The sequence below is a fragment of the Podarcis melisellensis genome (genome assembly GCF_964234715.1).
Source record: "Podarcis melisellensis genome assembly, chromosome: 12".
Lineage (NCBI taxonomy): Eukaryota > Metazoa > Chordata > Lepidosauria > Squamata > Lacertidae > Podarcis > Podarcis melisellensis.
In genome coordinates, this window is record NC_138544.1 from 1,940,927 (window position 1) to 1,957,329 (window position 16,403).

The 16,403-nt window shown below is 42.2% G+C and overlaps 1 protein-coding gene across 2 annotated transcripts in view; it reads right to left on the bottom strand.

Moving 5' to 3' along the window:
- The window catches only part of CNTNAP2 (contactin associated protein 2), a 1,023,642-nt gene extending 1,011,941 nt beyond the window's left edge, over positions 1–11,701 (bottom strand). For both annotated transcript variants that reach the window (XM_081931012.1, XM_081931011.1), the window contains exon 1: positions 10,418–11,701. In XM_081931012.1, the coding sequence (XP_081787138.1) occupies positions 10,418–10,514 (97 nt within the window). In that variant the 5' untranslated portion in view covers positions 10,515–11,701. The remainder of the gene's footprint in view (positions 1–10,417) is intronic.
- Positions 11,702–16,403: the final 4,702 nt, after the last annotated feature.

Here is a 16,403-nt window from a genome sequence, read left to right on the forward strand (position 1 = left end):
AAAAGGGGCATTCTGGACGCTTTTCTCAGAAGTGCTGTTTTTTGGGGGGGGCACTGGAATGAAGTGCTGTTGATGTGGTTCATCTGGGGATACAGTCAGGCATTTTAAAAAACATAGTGGGGAATCTCTAGTACAAAAAGGACAAAGTAAAGAATTATAGCTCAATGGGATGTGCCCAATTCTGCAGCTCTGCTCACAAAACATTAAAATGAGACTCTCCATAGTGACCCATAGTTAAAAGCAGAAGTCGAAAATTTTGTCCTCTTTTTTGCTCTTTGGAATATGGCAACCCCACTGGGAGCCTTCAACCAGCCTGCCCAAGATGGATTCCAGCTCTTCCTCCTCCTTATTCTTCCCAGCCAGACTTCCAAATCACCAAACTCTAGTCACACCTCAGGGCAAGGGGGGAGGAGTTCTCTTGTATTGTTAATGTCCATCAATTTTTATTTTGATAGCCATAGGTCAGCCAGGTTGTTTTGCATGAGATAGTCCAGGAACTTTTCTCAGCTTGCATTCACCCTTGATATCCCAAACAACCAAAATCCTAGCATTTATTAATTTATAGGGGTTATAAATTCTTAAATCTATAACACCATATATGTACATGCGCGCACACACACACACACACACACACACACACACTAGAATATGACAATACTCTAGAAAAGCAACAGATCTGCAATATTTATATGGGCTAGAGAAAGGATAAAAACAGCTTCTCCATGTTCTGCCTTAAAAACTTACAGTATAGGGAACTCTGACCTCTGACTTGTCCAGTATCTTTGTTTAGTCTTTATTGAAATTCACAAAAAACAGAATCCTGAAACATCCCTAGACAGTGCCATCATGGGATTATGAAGATAACTCATGGTGCGCACAATGATCTCCAAAGCCTTCTTTACTGCCATTATTTTCTCATCCTTTTGATGATTACACTGTGTAATAACATATGCCCAGGATATATAGTGCTACTAGGTTGTGCCAAACATTTGCCCATTTCAGTGTCAGAACCCAAAATAGGGCAGGGGATTAAATATTTCCCCAAATCCCCCAAACCCTTGTCAATTATTACCCTGCATATATTATATGCTTTCTATTTCAGTGCAAATAATAATAATAATAATAATAATAATAATAATAATAATAATAATAATAATAGAAGAAAGTGGAAGAGCTATTCAGCACTGCCAAACACAGTCATGAAATGTGCTTCCTTCCCCTTTGGCTCAGTTACATACTCACTCTGATCTCAATACTATGAAGGATGAAAATATTGTACTCTGAATTATCACTGCTAACATGTGGCATGACTGTAGTCTTTGTAGTTGCACTGATGAAATTTATAGGCATGACTGTGTGGAATTTTCTATCCTTGACATTTGATATACATGTTAATAAACTGTGGACAGTACTTTATTAGGCAAGCTTACTATTATTTGACTTAGGTAAGAGCTTATGTTGTTGCAGTTGTTTTGATTGTTATGATACCTTTGGGAACAAACTGAAAACTAATACCAAGAGGAACAGATTCTAATTCAGAGTTGAACACTGACACAATAAACTATGGTTTGAAACTAGCTGTATCTCTGGCACTTAAAGCCAATTTATATTACAAGAAAAATGTTGGTAGTGAAAGCAGGTAAAACATAGTCCCAAAAGGAGTGTTGGTACTTACTTAACTGCCTTCCACTGTAGAAAAATATAAGCTATGTGCAGTGTCTTTCCATACAGTATACAAACAATCGATATTTTTGGTGTTATTACTGTCAGGAGAGATTCTGAAGCCTTAAAGATTATATGATAAAAGTGTCTTAGTCAAGCCACAGCAATCAATTGTGTGCCGTTAAAAACATTACATTACATAATATATCAACAAGTTCATTTTAGAAAAGGGACAGTTGTGAGGTGGATAGAAACTTGGGAGCCAGAACAGTTATGAGAAGAGGCCTGCAGAATTAGTATTCAGAAGGCTTCCTTGTGAGAAAAGCCAAAGGGTTTTTAAAAGTCCTTTTCAAGGTCCTCATGGGGAACCAAGTATTTGACTGTGGACATAAGTTCAGGAAACTTTCGCTAAAAGCTGATCCATTGACTATGCACTGAACAGAAGGATAATATACACTACTAAATGTGATTTTATTCATAAAGTCATGTAAAGTATAAGAAAGAATTCAAAAAAATCTTACATCTGTGCCATGTTTTGCTCCAGTAAGATCCTGTTTGTAGCAGGCAGTCCTTTAATATTTTCTTATCAAATTACAATGCCACTTTTCATAGCAGCATGCTCAAGGCACTTTATAATAAAAGCATGCATTGAACAATTGGAATTTTTTCCTCAAAAAGCAGCAAAGCCAAGCCAAAATTAGCAACTGTATACAAAATGTAGCGCGCGCACATACACTGTCCTTGGTTCTTTACAGCTAGTTCTGCAGGACACAGGCAGAGAGCGCCTGTATTCCATGTGTGCAGTAGCTTCTCTGTCTGATGGGCATCTGCCCCCCTGTGTGCACATCCATGCAGTGGCAGCAGGGCTGGCTCAAGACATTTCAGCACCTGAGGCAAACCACAAAAGGATGTCCCCGCCTGGCCAGGGATAAGGGGTGAGTGAAGATTTACATCAGGAACAAAGGGGGAATAAAGATCTACACTGGGAACAAGGGTTGGAGGAAACTAGCAGCACCTCCTATTGGCTAAGAGGTCAAGGAAGAGGTGGCATGGAGGGAGCAGATCTGGCCTCCAAGTGCCCCACAGCTGTTGCTGCCACCGTGACAGAAGCAGCAGGCAATGCATTCCCTGGAGACCAGATTTGCTGTGCCTGTGGATCCTGCCACCCAAAGTAGTTGTCTCACCTTGCCTCATGGGTGAGCCAGCCCTGTGTGGTGGCATGTGGAGGGCAGGGCTATTTAATCGTTCCCTGACTCCCCCAAAGCCTTCTGCATTTTGTTTGTATGTGGTTGAAATGGTTTGTCACCACCACTCTTCAGCTCCTAGAGACCAGACTGGGGTCATGGGAAAGGGACGGATGAAATGCCTCTTACCTTTGGAAGGGTTGCCTCCCCTAGTTTGCTATCTGCAGTGAGTGTCCTGCACTACGATTCCCTTCTGCAAATCTGTTGTGCTAAATTGATAAATGCGGCCCCGTCTGCCCAGCTTGTGTGTCTTGCCTCCTTGTTTCCAGGGTGGATGCAAATGTTTTGAAGTCATTGTAATTTCTGGGTGTGATGTATTTCCCAACTAGCAGAAGAGAAGGCAGCAACTGCATGCATATACTGAAGCCCCTGCAAACAAATATACGGCAATTGCAAGGACACTGTTATTTCATCTCTTGTTGAAATATGCAATTTATTTGTGATCCATGTTTCCTTTCTTCCACATCTCTTGTTCATGTCAGTTTCAGAGGAGCTGGATTATCTGTGCATTATTTTTATTAAATTTTCTGTTTTACAATTTAGAATATTCATTTAAACAACCTTAAAATGTCAATGACTTCCCTTCTTCTCTTTCCATGGTTCATTTTGCATATCATAAATCCCTGCATATTTTACATAAACTAAACAATTCAGTCCATCAAAACTTGTTTACACTGGAACTTTTTATAATAAATTGCTGTAAGTCCATCCGGCCCCATCTTCATTCTCTGTATTGTCATTTGTACTTCCAGTATTGATATGGGTGGTGGATTATCATGAAGAAATCACAAGTCTGAAGTGTATGCAGACAAGGATGTCAGTATTCTCAATGGTGCATTTAAAGAAATGATTTCACAGGGTTTTACATATAGATAGATAGATAGATAGATAGATAGATAGATAGATAGATAGAGATATAGATATAGATAGATATAGATATAGAAATAGATATAGATATAGATAGAACATTTATACTGTGTTCGGATCCAGTAGGATACCCAAAGCAGCAAACCAACATAACATAACAAAAACATAATAGCAATCACAACATAAAAGTTTAAATCAGACCAGCAGCAAGTACCATCTAAACATCATCCAGCATACAATATCAAATGAAATTAAACAATAAAGGTTAGTGCTATACGAGGAAAGAGAATAAAGAGTTTGTTCATATTGGTCACTCTAATATATAACCATCAGTTTTCTACCAGCTCCTTTCCCAATTGTATTCCTTCCCAGGCACTTACAAATATTGCATTATGATTATGGTTATGGTTATTATCAGCCAAGACAGGCCTTTTTCACAGCCTTACAACTTAATAGACATGATACAAAAAGAAAAAAGAATGGTGAGTGGATAAACAGCACAGAGAAGGTTCAAAGTTTAATCTTTGGATAAAAGAACCACAGCTAGCAAGATAAGAAAAACCTCTGGCCTGAGATCTTGCAGAATTGCTATTGGTCATTGTAAGCATTGGGTGGGTTTGCATGACACAATAATCAAAACTATGGCTTCACAGGACTGCAAATGTTCAGGATCCCCAAAAGGGGCTCACAGCTGCTTTGCTCCTCCCCAACCCCTTTTTATGCCACACTACACTGAGCTAAGCCGAGGTTTGGCTCAGCAGGTCATCTGAACCAGAACTCATGGTTAAGCTTTATCCTTGCTAACCACAAGATATATTGAAGAACAGGCCTTGGCTACAGTTTGTGGTTAGTGAATGGCTGCCCTGAGACCTGTGGGTACAGGGTGGTATACAAATTCAATCAATCAACCAACCAACCAACCAACCAACCAACCATAAACAGCTTAACCACCAGTATAGCTGGGACAAGACACAATGCCAAACTTGGCTTAACTCAGCATAGCATTGCAGTAAAAGGGACTAGGGTGCAGTAAAGAGGCTCCAAGCTCCTCTGTCGGAGATCACACATTTGCACAGCCTCCCTAAGTCAATTACTGAGTTGGGTGGAATTAAAACTCATTATCAGGCAGTTTTGTATGTTCATGTGTGTTGGCAGTCTATAGAGATGTGTGACCAGTAATGAGATATGCCACTCTGTTCAATGTATATGGAATCTAGATCTTCCCAAGAGAACACAGAGTAGGCTCCTGCCCAGGCATTTAAGGCAGGAACATATACACAGTTTATCGCTCCAAGTCTTCATGTAGTGCCATATCTGGAATATTTCTAAGCATTTTCAGAAACTGAACATGACACATGATGCTTTACAAGGATTCTCCAAGGCCTGAGCTGAAATGGCTAAGGAACTCCTCAAGGAAAATTTGTTCTCCTGTGAACCAGAAGTCAGATGCAAACTTACCCAAGTGTAGCTGTAGCTTTTGGCTTTTGATTCGAACATTAAATATTGTTACATTAGTCCCTGTCACAGCAGCTGCTGCTGCTGAAATAGGGTTGTCTGGGCTTCACTGTATTAAGCATATAAGCATGAAGAAAACTTGAGAAAGCTCTGCGAGTCTTTTGGAAATCAAAACACAGGAAGCCAACACTTTGAAATATTGATGGTGATTGGTATTAACCAGATTGGCCATTAGTGCATTGCTTATGATCTGCCAACCGCTTTCGGTAATGACTGTGTTTGCACACACAGGACAACATGAGCAGTCAGTGGAAGTCTCTGCCCAGTGTGTATTGGGCAAAGAGAGCTCAGCAGGGCAATTTTCAACCATGCTGGATACCAACATAACATTAATGCTAGAAACCAAACAGTTAGCTAGCCTGGCGGTTTTGGGGGTTTTCCCAACAATGGTGCCTTAGGCATATTGTCTTGGCTGCTGCACCCACATGCTAGTTTGTGTGAAGCACAAACAAAACATCCAAACATAAATGAAATACAAATAGGCTGCAGATTGTCAACTGGCCAACGGTTATTTTTCTTTTATTGAAGCACACTATTAAAAGATAAATAAATGTAAATGAAGTTAAAACCAGTCTGATTCTCCACCCTTGCAGCCGGGTGCATTAAGAAATCCAGAAGAATCGGTACCTAATCTAGCAGCTAGCAAAGGGAAAAGATTTCTACTGTAAGCAGGGCATGGCTAAATATTCTTTCCTTTTGAGTTGAGTTGGAAGTAAAAATGAATCTTTTAAGGACAGAAAGAAATGTGAACTGTGATAATTTTCAGCATGTAAATTCTCCTTCCTTCTCCACTCGTTCCTAGAATTGCAGGGTTTTCTACAGTTGGTAAGACGTAAAAGATCCATTTCTGTATATCACTCACTAAAAAGTAATAATAATACAGTACACAGGAGCAAGGGTTTATTTATTAAAAATAAATTAAAAAATAAAAATCAGATTACCATCCCACAATCTCTCTGAGGGCCATTTGACAATGGAGCGGACTCCCTTGGAAGGTGGCAGACTCTCCTTCCTTGAAGGTTTTTAAGCAGAGGCTGGTTTGCCGTCTGTCGTGGATGCTTTAGCTGAGATTCCTGCATTGCAGGGGGTTGGACTAGATGGCCCTTGGGATCCCTTCCAACTCTACACTTCTATGATTCTTTGATTCTAGAAGCTTTTATCACCTAACAGATTATTTTCAAAATATCATTATGTAGGACTGTAATAATTACATTATCACCATTGGCCAATTCACACACACACACAAATCACAAAACAGTGGGTACTTTTCACATTGGGTAATATGTATGGCTGCTGCAGGAAAGTATGGATATTGGCCGGCCAATGTGCGCACTACCCCATTGTCAATGTCTGCTATGCATTGCTAGGAAGCTATGCATGTTTATTTATACATTTGGACAATTTATGTACCGCTTACATTTAAGCAACATTCTAAGCATTTTACTGCCTTGGTAGAATATGTTGATCAGGCTGTGGGTTTAATTCCCTGCTCATACTGTCTGTTTCTGTGCATCTTCCATTCCTTCATATGAATTAGCATCATTACTAATGATGTGTCTGTGTGTCAGTCAACTTATATTACACAGTGTGCATACATGTGCATAATAAAAAGTTTCTCTGCATGTTGGGTTTTTACTCCTGATCAACACAGGGTGATACATTTCACTATCAGCTAAGCTATAGAAACTATCATATTGTTATAGCTTCAATTGCAGTTTCCCAAGTAAGGTGCCTGCTTGGAGCCAACTTCACTCACACATAAACAAGCAGAACTGAGCAGAACCCTGCTGTGAAAGGCAATGGTTCCATAATTAGGTTGCATTAAACTATCTATAGAAAGCTCAAAAAGTGCTCATTTGGTTACATTTATGTACTGAGTAGAAAAGATAATTTGCCAAGAAGAGCCCATAAGCAGACACACTGTCTAAGCCTGACTGCATTTGCTTCCTTCTCAGCCTATTCCAAAGTGAGAGTAAAGGAGGGGGAAAGTATTAAATTTTATTTTCCATGTTACTTTTTGTCTTGTGATGACCTCTCCTGGCTAAGCTGTTCATTATCCTTGATGCAAACAGTTAAGAGTCTTCAGATCATTGTTTTTAAACCTTGTCATAAGACCATCAGTAGATACAGCTGCTTATGGTTGGGTCTGATAAATGTTTCCTTCCAATATGGTACAGTTCTCAAGGGATAGAACATTTTATTTACATTGCATTATTATTATAGTATATCTGAAACTCATATTTATTTTAAACTATATAATGGTCATATTGAAATGTGAACATTTGCTCTTGATGGCCTTTCAACAGATAATTATTATTTTTAGTGAAACGACTTCGCCAAACTGTATGGAAAAATATGTAAAAGTTTAAAAAGAAGTATTTTCAGCTCTCTCTACTAAAAATAATACAAATACTTGGTGCTCTAGTTCTAGCACAATAGAACCAACTATACAGCAATATGTAGTTTCTTGTGTGAAGGAGCAGCTTTCAAAACAGTAACTTGTAGAACGAGTGCAAGTAAACTTTTGGTGCTGCTCTGTCATATTTCACACTCCTTTGTGCACACTTCCACATGAAAATGTGCAGTGACTTCAGCAATTTCCACACACAACCAAAGATAGCCTTGCATTTCCTAGTAAATAGTCCTTTAGTTTAATCTTTCAGCTCCCAATTCAACAGCCATTCAGCAACCTAGCTGGTCATCCTTGCATTTTCAAGGTATTTGTGGGTGGCATCTTCCAGCTGCATTAAAATCAACAGAGTTCTGCCACTGCCTTTGAAGGGCTGTAGATCACCCTCAGAACTCCATATGCAGTAAATAGTCCAGTTTAGTCTTCCAGTTCCCATTTCAACAGCAGGACATTAAGGCAGAAAACTTCAAAACTGCTCAGTAATGGGTGGCTCTGTAATTACCCTCTCAAAAAAAACACAAAAAAACAACTAATTTCTATGGCGCAATCAAACTGGACATCAGTTTGCAGATTAATTTCATCTGCCAAAGTCTTACATATCACAGTGTTCAAGTAACATTACCAAATCTGAGAGCAAACTAAACCTCCTTTCTTGCTCCTTCACTGTCACTTGGAAGGATATACCTTTACGATTCTCTGCAGGAATGTTTTTCATGCACTTTTCATTTGCCAGGATGTAATTGGGTTTGTTATAATGGTTCAAGAAAGCAGATGTACTTATATCGCTTGATTTGCTTTATGCAACTATTCATCTGTTAGCAGCCAGTCCCTCTTCTGCCTTCTCCAATACTGGCAACAAGGGATCACAAGGTAATAATAAAAAAATAACTATTGAATCTAGGAAACTAGGAAAGTATAGCTATATGATATCCATATGTTGCATATACAGTAGAGAATGGGGTTTGGTTTTGTTTTCAAAAAAGACAACATGGAAATTTTACTTACAGAAGGTTCTTGTCCAATTTTTTTAAAACAAGCAAATAATGGTTGTATGATGCCTGCATCCAAGCTTGAGTAACATTAAAACAAGTACCACAAATCAGTGCACATGGACAAACTTCTTGCATTGTGATACAACACTAGGAGGTAACACAAACTAGCTACCCTGCAAGTTGATACAGCAACAGAGACAGTTTAAAAATATGAAGCAGGGTACATTTACGTGAACATGAAGAAAAATGTAGAAGGGTTGAGTTTCAATACACCATCTAGAACGGACTGAGCTTGCAGCAGCCAGAGGAAAGGTACAACCAGGTCTTTCTTAACTTCCTGTGGTGTTACACACCACCTTTTACCATTAACTGGAAGACATTCACATTCGGAATCTATACGGGATAAACCATGCACACCAAGCACAAAAAATCCTTATTGGATTGTTTCTGAAAGAGAGCGCGACATTGCTCAAACCAGTTTGCAGTGTGCAATTATTTGGTTCATATACTGAACCATGTTTTTCATTGTGTCATACATGGTATCTTTCAAATGTATCACAGACATTGGAAAATAATCCCTTGCATTTGGGACTGGATAAATGCCAGTTATTTTCAGGGTTCAACCATGGTATGCCAAGTCTCAAGTGTGGCATATTTCACATAAACATAAATGAAATTTCACCAGATCAAGTGCAAAGTGCATTTACTTAATCACCAAGGAACTGCAAAGAATCTCCAAACTTCAAGGATCTGCTCTGGCATTTCTCCCCTTCTTCCTATAAATAAAGTAGTGCTTTTTATTTTCTAGAACTGAAGATAACAGATGCAAAGGTGCTGAGTCAAATATCAAGAATTGTACATTGGCTATTAAATTTTCAAGATGATTTATTACAAGAACACAGCATGCACTGCCCACACTCCAAAACAAACAGCAAAACTAGCACATTGAGCCACAGGCGTGCAGCGTCTGCTTTCCAGATCACTGTGAACGTAAAAAGGAAACTGCTGATCTTTGAAGTAAAAGTTGTATATTTGATAACGCTACAACAACCCTCTCTATAGAGTCTGGAGAGGTGGTTAAATACTTCAGTCTGGCATCCGCCAACCAACGCTAAAAGCTTACAGTCATTTTCGACTTTCAATATTTCAACTTGCTCTTAGCTCAACAGATCTGGCAACAGAGTTAGGCCCCTCTCAAAGTGCCCTGGGATGCAACCCTCTCGCCCACCAACTCTTTGCTCATCGTTTACGCAACAAACATCCCTTTCTCAAGAATGAAACACAGAGGCAACGGCTTAGTCCAACTTCACGGATTTTGCTTTGAGAAGGAAAACTTTGTATTTCTTCCTAAATCAAGCCTTCTCCAACCAGATCAGCATGAAAATCCCGAGTCATAGCGCCCAACGCCCCCTCTTCTGAGCGTGCACCAACGCCCCTGGCACTTGAAAGTCAAACCGCTGCCAATCCCACCGAAGAGTGGACAAAGAACTTCCGAGAGAGCCCACTAGCAAGCCTAGGTCTAGGTGAGGATCGACAACAACCTCTCTCCAACAGCACCCTCGCCACGGAAATAGTGGACCAGATCCACAAGCCTCCTGCTGTTGCGGTGATCGCCCAAAAGAGAGCCACCAGCACCAAACCAGCACCGAATTCGAGCTCCGACTAGGGAATCCGATTCTCCCTCCCGAACCGCCCTGGCCAGTTTAATACAGAAACGAGGTACTCACGGGAGGACGGCAGAGCTGTCCGGGCTCTGCAGCTGATGTTGCTGAAAATCCACAGGAAGAGAGCTGCCCGGCAGCCGGCTCGGAGAACCACCACCATCCTGTGCTTCCAGACTCCTCGTTAGTCCAAGGCGCCAGGTGCAGAAGAGCCGTCGGATCCTCCTCTCCGTCGGATCTGCCCTCTGCTCGCCGGGGGTAGATCTCTCTCTCTCTCTCTCTCTCTCTCTCTCTCTCTCTCTCTCTCTCTCTCTCTCTCTCTCTCTCTCTCCGAATTCAAGTCCCGGGGACTTCGTTTTTCCTTTCCCGGTGGTCCTGCGCCCCCTCTTCGAGGTACTATTGGGAACAGGGGCTTCGAGCGGGGTATCAGGAAGGGAGAGGCGAGGGAAAGCGCCTCTCGCTGCCGGTGCTGGCACCGCTGCAGCGAGCCCTTCCTTGCGCACAGCGGAGGGCTGGCTGCTTCCGGGAGCTTCCCTGCTCTATATACGGAGACGCGGAGCGCTCACGCAGCGCCAACCGGCGAGCCAGCCACGCAGTGGGATCAAGGAGAGCGAAGGAGCGGGAGACCGGGACCCTCCCGGCGCCGCAGAGGAGCTGCCTTAGACGCTCTCGCCTCCTGCGTTCATCGCTCGCCAGCAAGAGGAAACGCCGCCGCCGCCGCCGCTGCTGTGGCCACGACTAGCAGCAGAGGCAGCATAACCAGCAACCGAGAGGGAGGGAGGGAGGGAGGGAGGGAGAGCTCGGTGGGGGGTGGGGTTGGAAAGAGCTGGGATGGGAAAATCCTCCTCTCCCCTCCTTCGGCTTCTCTGCCTTCTCCGGCGGCTCCTCCTCTTCGCCAGGGAAAGAGCCCCCTCTCTGCAACTCTTCGGCACTTGCCTAGTTTCAAAGCAAAAGCAAAAGAAACACCCCCAGCTCCCCCCCCCCCGCCCCTGGCGGGAGCCGGGGCTGCTCCGGAGGGGCTGCTGCCGGGGAAGCGGGAGGCGGCCTCGCTCAGCGATCGGCGGCGCTGTCCGTGGTGCTGAACTTAGAAGCGGAGGCTCGTCAGCCTGCGGGGCGTTTTCCTGCTCCTCGCCTCCTTTCCCCCTTGATCCGTTTCTAAAAGGAAGGGGGGCTGGGGGGGAGGTGGCCCCCTGTTTTGCTGACTTCTCAGGTGTTCCCCCTTCGAAGCGAGATGGTACAGGCTCTCTGTGTTCCAACCTCCTGGGATGCACAAGCGAAGGCAGTCCAGCGAGCAAGTCTTCCGAGCGGTCCTAAGTACTAGAATCAGAATCTCAGCATCCCGGTTGTGAAGCGAGTAAAGAGGACTGCGGAAGGCTCCAATGCAGATGTCCCCCCCCCTCCCGTTGTGCAATTAGAAGCACACACGCACGCAGAGCGGGCAGGAGGGCGGCAAGGCTGCATTAAAGTAATACACCTCTTGCCTTCAAGGAACCGGTAATGCAATCAGGCATTATTGTAGCTTTGGTTGGAAAAGGCTTCAAGAAACCCTACTCCCTGCGGCTGCTTCTCTCTCTCTCTCTCTCTCTCTCTCTCTCTCTCTCTCTCTCTCTCTCTCTCTCTCTCTCTCTCTCCTCTTCCCCCCTCCTTGCAAGTCTTGAGGTGAAAGTTGCTGCATTCTAGAGGAATATTGTCTGCTATTACCATTCATTTGATGTTGGCTGTTTTGGTACATTCATCTCTTATTTTCTAGTTCGCATGTGGTGGGTAAACGGGACTCAGATATTGTTTGTCAGGAAATATTTATTACCAGCAAATTGTAAATTAGTAAACTGATCTTAAAATAGCCACTTCTAACTTAATAACAGTGCAAACTTATACATTTCTACACAGAAATAAGTTCTGTTGAGGTGAGTGGGCATTGTTCCCTGTAAAGTGAGTATAAGATTGCAGACTAAGCTACATCTTCAATATGTGAGATAGTTAGCTGTTAATTTTATTGTAAAGAAGCACTGAAAACTATGCATTAAGATGAATGCTGAAAAACAAATGACAACTGAAAGCAATGACATACCTGGAATGACCACTGAATGTGATGGGAAGCTAACTTTAGTGTCTTCTTCATCTTAAGTCTTCATCTTTATATTGAAGGTTTTTCAACATCAACTTTTAGGCTCAGGGAAGGGGCATCTTCTGAAAGAGTAGTTCACCTTTAAAAATCATGTTTGTGCATAAAACATATGAAGACGTCACTACAGAGCCTGGCCATTGTGTCAATATGGAGAGAAATGCTATAGAGTGGTACCTCAGGTTACATACGCTTCAGGTTACATACACTTCAGGTTACAGACTCCACTAACCCAGAAATAGTGCTTCAGGTTAAGAACTTTGCTTCAGGATGAGAACAGAAATCATGCTCCAGCGGCACGGCAGCAGCAGGAGGCCCCATTAGCTAAAGTGGTGCTTCAGGTTAAGAACAGTTTCAGGTTAAGAACGGGCCTCCAGAACGAATTAAGTTCTTAACCCGAGGTACCACTGTACTGGGAGAAATGCATACAGGATGTTAAAAGCAGGTGAGCAAGTTGCCTAGCTTTAGCTAATGGAGACTAGCTCACACAATAAGTAGGATAAAGCTCAGGTGTAAGGATAGAAACTGACACATACCTCAGAGTATGAAATTTGACAGCTGGCATATAAAATTTGATGGAAACTTTGGGAGTGATCATATAAAATATTTAAATTTGATATGTCAGCTCCAAATGCTTCCGCCATATGTAAGCAAGATCTAGAAATGGAACATTGGGTGAAGTTATGCAGCTAGGAGTGAGCCTCATTATCTGTGACCAGGGCTGCCAAATGGGTTTCACTTTGCATCCCACACCCCCTGCCTGCAATCTATTAGAACTGCTGCTTAGGTACATATATTAACGTAGCTAACATGGCTGTTGCAAATGTAAAAGGCGAGAGGAGAGAAAACAGTATGTAGACTTGAGTTCCTGGGTGGAAAAGCAAGGTGCAAGCACATGTGACATAGCCCATAGTTAAAATATGGAATACACTCCCACAAGAGGCAGTAATGGCTGCCACACTGGATAGCTTGACAAGAGAATTGGACAAATTCATGGAGGACAAGGCAATTGATGGTTATGCTCTGCCTCCATGTTCAGAAGCTATATGCTTCTGGATACCAGTTGTTTGAAACTGCAGGAGAGGAGTGTGTTCTTGTGCTTAGGTCCTGCTTATGGCCTTCTAATGGGCATCTGGAAGGCCATGGTGAGAACAGAGTGCTGGACTAGGGAGCCATAGAGCGGATCCAGCAGGCTCATGTTCCTCTGTAATGATTTATTTATTTATCACAAATCTTGTAATGAAAGCTAAAAAAAAGCAGGCTCCTTGCTTATATATTTCATTGTCATCATGTTTACATGGAAAAAATGGAAAAAAGCCAAACCAAAAGATTGCTAATGCTGATAAATAAGAAGCAAAAAACACCAGCATGTGCAGTTTCTGAACTTTGGTGTCTGAAGCACCAGTCCTCAGGCTAGCCTACCTCATCGGGCTGTCATAAATGAGCTGCATCCTGAGACAGGATGGAGAAGGGGGGAAATCTGCTGCTCACTGCATACACAGGAGGCAGCACTCGCAGAAAGCAGTGGTGTCCCTGAATGTTCTTATGATGGAGAATAAACCACAGGACTGGGGCCACTGCTGAAGTGATGGCGAGGCCTGTTCCTCAGCAGTCCAATCCCCAACCTGGGTATACTGCAAATGGCTGTGGATTGTGTGTACTGAGTTCTCCACAGCGACCTGTGCAATATAAAGACCCTCCTTCTACAAACCCCTGCCCATCATTTTGCTAGTAAGCAAATTCTGAAGAATGAGTCACTTGTAAAAATTATCTTTGAAGAGAAAGGGGTGGTTTGTTTTGGGAGTCTGCTCAGGAAAAATGAATCACTTTTCCACCCCAAGAGAGACATGCTTTTGTACATCCCTAAGGAAATTGTTGTTTTCCCCCAAGGTCTAAACACATGAACTGTTTATATAGACTGTCATTTTTTGCTTGCCCACTATAGTTAAAAAAGACAGAGAAAGTACCTTTACAGGAAAGAACCATAATCTCCTTGCATTGTCATATCCCTGAAAAGGGTTGACAGCATGGATCCAGACTTGCTCATTTTCAGTGTTCCAGTCAAGAGGATGACCCTGACTCAAGCAGCTTCAGTGTTCATTTTCACAGTGTTCAATCATGACCTATCAGCATCTATTGAGACAGGTTTATACAGCAATGTCTTTCTCTGTCCTGCTGTTTTGTGCATTTTGGCATGACGCTATTTTTAAAACCTATAATTAAAGTACTCTGATTCACAGAGATGCTTGAGCTTTTTGTAGACTACTTCAAGTAGACTACTTTTCAGTAGTGAATAATATTTTTTTAAAAATCTGCACACGTGGTAATGTTGCAAATATGTTCTAGAACTCAGTGAGTGTTAAGTGCCCTTCAGTTATCAGACTGTTGGTCCCAGTCACATGCTGCCTGTGTACTGGAGGCACCTGCCAAAAATGCATAGGCACTCCTCACACATTGATACTCAAGTGGAAATTAATGACTAAAGGGGGAAGTCTACCTATACTAAATGAAGAAGTACAGAAAAGCAACTTGCTTTTCATATTCAAATAATACAACACAACCTTATTTATCTGAATCATTACAAAATATTTATTTTTTATTCCCTATTGACCTCAATATTTTTAATGATAGTTGTTAGCATGTTCAATGCAGAAAAGACAATGAATTCATTAACTGCATCTACTCCCCAAGGATACCTTCAGCTCAGCCATTGTTGTTTCATTTTATAAAGGACAACTTAAGGTTAAAATGCAGTCGCTTGCTTGCTGAAGGCCCTCAGGACTGCTTCTGTTATTAAAGTGAAGTCACTGTATACTTTCTAAAAAATTAATTTTTAATGCAATGGAACTTTATATAAAACTTGTGGCGGGGAGGTGTAGGAACTCTTCTCTTGCTGCTTGGCATGCCTTGACCTTTGACTCAGGCAAAGTTCCAAACAACTCTCTTTTCCTCAATGTACTCTCTAAAGCCTATCTTTCCCATGAAGCCTTTGGCATAAACTTTCAGTTCAGCTGTAAAGAGGGGCCCCTACAGATGTCCTGGCTCATAATGCTATTGAGACACAAACACACTGTTAATACCATTTGGGCCTGCAATTAGCGCATGTCCCAAAGTTTCTTGCTAAAATCATGTAACTTCTCATGCCACAAATGTTCTGGGTACTGTTGTTGTGCTATAGCGCAAAAGTGCCCCTCCAGGTGACAATAATGTGATAATGATGGGGAAGCATCTCATAGGGTGAAATGATGTGTAGGTGGTCTAGATTTCTATAATAAATCCACCAAAAATGCACTATTGTTGCATCAGTGACGTATTGCAGAATAATAATAATAATAATAATAATAAAAATAAACCTTTATTGTCACTACACCACCTGTATACAGTGAAATTAAACGAGCCCCCTCCCCCCCCATTAGTCTTGTTCACACTCTGTGTGCTTGTTGGAAGTTAATTGCACCACTATTTTTTTCCATTCAGCAGCCCAACAGCCTACAGATAAAAACTGTTCTTTAACCTGTTGGTGCGGCTGACTATACCTCTGTATCTCCTGCCCAAAGGTAGGGGATTAAAGAGGTGCTGGCCGGGGTGTGAGTCATCCCTGGGAATTTTCCTCGCTCTCCTGAGGCAGCAGTCTACCGTGATATCATCTAGCAAACTCAGGGAACAGCCCATGATATAATGTTCTGTGTTCACCACCCTCTGTAGGGACTTCCTGTCTGTGGCTATCAAACCAGTATACCACGCTGTAATACAGTATGAAAGGACACTTTCTACTGTGGGCCAGTAGAAAGAGATAATCAATTTTTGTTTGACATTGAATACACCCCAACCAACCCCTCTCCCACAAAGCACAACTTTGGAGGGTCCCCAAGGCTAAATGCATGTAACTGCACTTGAAATCCACTATGTGCTCACACTGAAATTAAG